This window comes from Adelges cooleyi, unplaced genomic scaffold, assembly GCF_023614345.1.
Source record: "Adelges cooleyi isolate 19-005CV unplaced genomic scaffold, UGA_ACOO_1.1 ACOO_flye_CR_arks_rails_tigmint_CR_PRNA_738, whole genome shotgun sequence".
NCBI classification, from domain to species: domain Eukaryota; kingdom Metazoa; phylum Arthropoda; class Insecta; order Hemiptera; family Adelgidae; genus Adelges; species Adelges cooleyi.
In genome coordinates, this window is record NW_026096445.1 from 22,848 (window position 1) to 27,816 (window position 4,969).

At 47.2% G+C, this 4,969-nt stretch overlaps 1 protein-coding gene across 1 annotated transcript; it reads left to right on the forward strand.

The window, feature by feature from the left end:
• The first annotated feature begins 1,947 nt into the window (after positions 1–1,947).
• LOC126845299 (uncharacterized) lies at positions 1,948–3,077 on the forward strand. The gene has a single exon (XM_050583948.1). The coding sequence runs from the start codon at positions 2,295–2,297 to the stop codon at positions 3,075–3,077; it is 783 nt and encodes a 260-aa protein (XP_050439905.1). The 5' UTR covers positions 1,948–2,294.
• The last annotated feature ends 1,892 nt before the right edge of the window (positions 3,078–4,969 follow it).

A 4,969-nucleotide genomic window follows, 5' to 3' on the forward strand; every position in this document is an offset into this window, starting at 1 on the left:
GGCCTTTATATAGCAACACTTTGCCCTTTGTGTTATTCTATGTCATCAAACAAAATATTTCTCGATAAACCCAATAGTAGGTATCATTTTTAACGTGTTTATCAAAGTAAAAATAAACTATTGATTTCTGGAAAACAGCATAGTTGTACGATAGAACATAAACCATTATAACCATTAGCAATGATTTTATTGACTGGTTTCCAAGTTGACGCATAACAATGGTATAATTATTTAATTCATTTGCCGTGGAAAAAAATCTGAACTTGAAAAATAGAAAAATCCGTGAATTAACCATGTCTTTAAGCCGCACAAGAAACGAATTCGACCCAAAACCTAAGATATGTATCCCCACAGACGAGATCAATAGATTGAGCTATTGTCAACATCCAGACGGCCTTGTAAATCCTTACGAGAAATCTCTCATGTTAACGGAATACATGATAAGGTACCGCGACTTTTATTCGATTTGTTAAATCAAGGCCCGTTTTTCATCAGTTCTTTATCTGGATAAATTTAATTAATACGTGCACAATACTTACACGATATTTTTTATTGAGATAATAAATTAATGTAGTTATTATTACCTACCTTTGCCAAATGAACACTTCACTATAAGTTACCCCGATAAATTATTTTACATTGAAATTTATGACAAAAATCTTTTTGTGAACAACTTAGTTTAGCTTATATATATACTAGGTCGTATACATTATAATTTTCATTCGAGGAAAATATTTTCAGACTAATTATTATTCTATAAAAAAAAAAAAGTTATCCACGGACTATTAGTCAAGAAGACTCTTGTGTAGGTACTTAAAAAAAAATATATATATATATCTCAATACTTATCATATTTATATTATAGGATTTTTTTTGTTGTATGTACAACACATTGGTATTATGTAATACCTATTAATACTGTTATGCATACTTATACAATAGAAATAAGGACGGTTTCCTCTAAAAATATGTACCACAACATATATTTTTTTTTCCTCAATAATTGTCTACGTTGAAAGTTTCTTATTGGTTTGTTTTTATTTTTCGCCATTTGAGAATAATAAATATGCGTTTTTACACGTTTTTTTTTTTTAGGTATTGCACTTTCAAGCTGGACGACGAAAAGACACTGGAAGTATCTCGTAGGGAGCGTGACCGTGTGCTAGCTTTGATGAGCCGTCTGTGGACAGTCACGCAAAGGTCATACACAAATCCGTACGACACCCTTTATCCGATCATAAGGTCGGTGATAACGAAACAACCACTCGACCGGAGTAAAGAAGCAGAGTTGAGATATTTCAAGATGAACGGATGGACCGAATACCAGGCGGCCCACGACGGATTCGAATACAAAGAGGTCAAACGTTTTCTGGAAACCGGAAAAAGATAGATTGTGATCATTATCGAGTGAAAATATGAAAATTACCTACACGCGGCTGTCGTTAAAAATGTATACGAATACTGGAAAATGGCAGAAACACATGACAGTAAAAAATAGTTCATAAAAAATATTGAACTATAGTTACCTACCTGTTTAACGACTATTAAATTATACACCTACGTGCTTTGATGGTAGTAGTTTTCTTACATTTGAATAAAGTCTATTTAGAAAGTAAAATTAGTGCGCTAGAGATAATGGTTACGATGCTAATATTTTTTATACAGAAACAAAACACTAGATATAAAAATCGATCGAACCATGTTCGATTACATTATTTTGGGTTTTAAATGTAAATTATTGTCAATAATCAAATAAATTATCATTATAAAACTGTGTAGTCTTTGTATTTATTTCTAGAACTGTTTTTTCTTTTGTGGAAAATAATTGTTTACAAATTTAACCAATTATTGTTCTATGCGATTGTTCTGTGGGAAAATTGTGTGATTAGAAAAATTGTGGGGAATATATAGGGCTTGTGGCGGCGCACCACCACATAATTTCTCCCCGGTGGCGGCAGGCCCCGTGAAGACGGTTGGTCACACCGCTCAAGCGCCCACTACCATCGACAGCGTGCAACGGGACCGTCCTCCGGCCATCGACCTCTTCTCTCAACGACGCCACCGAGTATAGACGTCCGAGAACTTTCTGCGCTTTTCTGCTTACTACATTTTTTTGTTAATCAAAATAAATCTTTTTGTTATTATCTACTCTTTTTATATTAATTGAGCTCATTTATTCGCGTTAGCGCTCACGCGTCATCGTGACCGCTACATTGGTGACCTCGAGTTTCGAAATACGCATCGTCCGTTGTTAGTTGATTTCGCCCGGTACCCGCTCGTTCCGTTTTGCCGCCATGATCGAGGAGCAAAAACAAAACGATGTTTCCGTCAACGCGATCGCCAACGTACGCCTCCCGTCGTTTTGGAAACAATCGCCTGATTTTTGGTTTATACACGCGGAATCCGTGTTCGCGAACCACCGCTTGACCGCCGACAGTACTCGCGTGAATTTCGTCATCGGTGCTTTGGACGAAGATGGCGTCCGCACCATCGGTGATCTCCTCGGGCCAACCGCGTCGTATGATGCAATTCGCTCACGTTTGATCGACGCTTACAGTCTACCCAAGTCCGTTCGCTTCCGAGAGATCGTCAAACCCGGGGGCATGGGCGACCGTAGGCCGTCACAACTGCTCCGCGACATGCGCAGCGTCATGCCCGCCGGTATCGGCGAGGAAGCCCTGAAAGAGTTCTGGTTACAGAAGCTGCCGTCCAACGTCATGGCCATCATCGCCAGCCTCGACGCCCCTCTGGACTCCTTAGCTTCTCGCGCGGACAGAGTAATGGAAGCGTCGAGCCCCCAGTCCGTCGACGCCTTCTCCAAGGACCAAATGGCAGATTTGGCTAGTGCGGTGTCAGCGCTGTCTCAGCAAGTCCAGTCGCTGACAAAGATTGTCAACTCGTCGAAGGACGTCCCGCGGCAGCGACAACACTCATCGACGCAGTGGGCCGCACAGCAACCAACACAGGCGTGCTACTACCACGAGAAATACGGCAACGGCGCTCGCAATTGCCGCCCGCCGTGTAATTTCAAGCCAAAGGCGCAGGACCATGTTACCTCCGCGCCGGCGGAAAACTAGGCGTCACGGACAGGACTCCCGCCCTGCATGCCGTGAGTAAAAATACGCGGGTACACGTGAACGACCTCCGCTCCGGTAGGTTGTTTCTTATTGACACGGGCGCCGAGATTTCGGTCATGCCCCACGACCACAGCTCACGACAACCATCCGACGTCCGCCTCACAGCTGCCAACGGAACGCATATAAAAACCTTTGGGCCCAAGACGCTCAACCTCGACCTCGGCCTCTCACGAACGTTCACCTGGACGTTCGAGATGGCCGACGTTTCGCGCGCCATCATCGGGGCCGATTTTCTTCATTATTTCGGCCTCCTTGTCGACGTGCGGCGACATCGCCTTGTCGACCCGACCGACAAACGAACAGTCACCTGTGCAGTGACTTCCGCGGTTTCCACGAGCGCCCCGCTGTTCGCCGTCACGCGCACCCACGATTGGGACGAATTACTCCGAGAGTTTCCGAGTGTGACACGCGAGTCGCCCGTCCCGGAAACATTTCTTCACGGAGTCGAGCACGTGCTCCAAACGACAGGTCCGCCGCTTTTCGCCCGCCCGCGACGATTACCGCCGGACCGACTCATCATCGCACGACGCGATTTTGAACTCATGCAGAAGCAGGGTATCTGCCGCCCTTCGGCCAGTTCCTGGGCGAGCCCGCTTCTCTTGGTTCCAAAGAAAGACGGATCATACCGACCCTGTGGAGACTACCGTCGGCTTAACCACGTCACCGTTCCGGACCGGTACCCGCTGCCGTACCTCCACGATTTCACGGCGAACTTGGCAGACAAAACAGTTTTTTCCAAACTCGACCTGGTCCGTGCCTACCACCAGGTGCCCATCGCTGCCAGCGACGTCCACAAGACCGCCGTCACAACACCGTTTGGCCTCTTCGAGTTTCCGGTAATGTGTTTTGGACTCCGCAACGCCGCACAAACGTTTCAGAGGTTAGTGAATTCAATTCTCGCCGGGCTCGATTACGTTTTCGCCTATGTCGACGACGTCCTCATCGCGTCTGCAAGTGCGGAGCAGCACGTCGAACACGTTCGCACCGTCCTCGGTCGGTTCGAGAAGTTCGGCATTGCAATTAATCCGGCCAAGTGCGTTTTCGCCGCCCGTACGCTCACGTTTCTCGGACACGTCGTCGATGCGCAGGGCTTACGCCCGAACCCGGATAGCGTCAGTGCCATCCGTCAGTGGCCGCAGCCGAACACCAAAAAGGAGCTGCAGCGTTTTCTCGGGTCGCTGAATTTTTACCATCGGTTCATCCCGAACGCGGCTAGACTTCAAGCACCGCTCTATGACATCACCGCTCTGGTTCCGAAACGCGACGGCCCACTCTCGTGGACAAACACAGCGCGCGAAGCGTTTCAAGCTTGCAAGGAAGCTCTCGCCGCTACAGCACGACTCGTGCATCCACATCACGAAGCACCGTTGCGCCTGTGTACCGACGCGTCGAACATCGCTGTGGGTGCAACACTCGAACAGCGCTCCGGAGACGACTGGCAACCACTCGGGTTTTTCTCGCGCAAACTCACCGGCGCGCAGACACGGTACAGCACCTATGATCGCGAACTCCTCGCTGCCTACCTAGCGGTTCGACATTTTGTTCACTCGATCGAGGGCAGGTTCACTACTCTCAGGACTGATCACCGACCGTTACTGTTTATGTTCACACAAAAAGCGGAAAAACTTATCGACCGTCAGGCGCGACATGTCGCTTTCCTGTCTCAGTTTATCCACGACATCGAACACGTCAGCGGCGAGAGTAACGTGGTGCCCGACGCCCTTTCACGCCTCGAGTTGGCCACTCTCGAAGACGACCTGCCGGACCTCAATCAGTGGGCAGTCGACCAAGCGAACGACAGAGAACTCAGGGACATCATTTCCGGCGTCACA

Bases quoted from the DNA above. Each gene is read 5' to 3' on its own strand.
- LOC126845299 (XM_050583948.1), top strand. From the start codon at position 2,295: ATGATCGAGGAGCAAAAACAAAACGATGTTTCCGTCAACGCGATCGCC.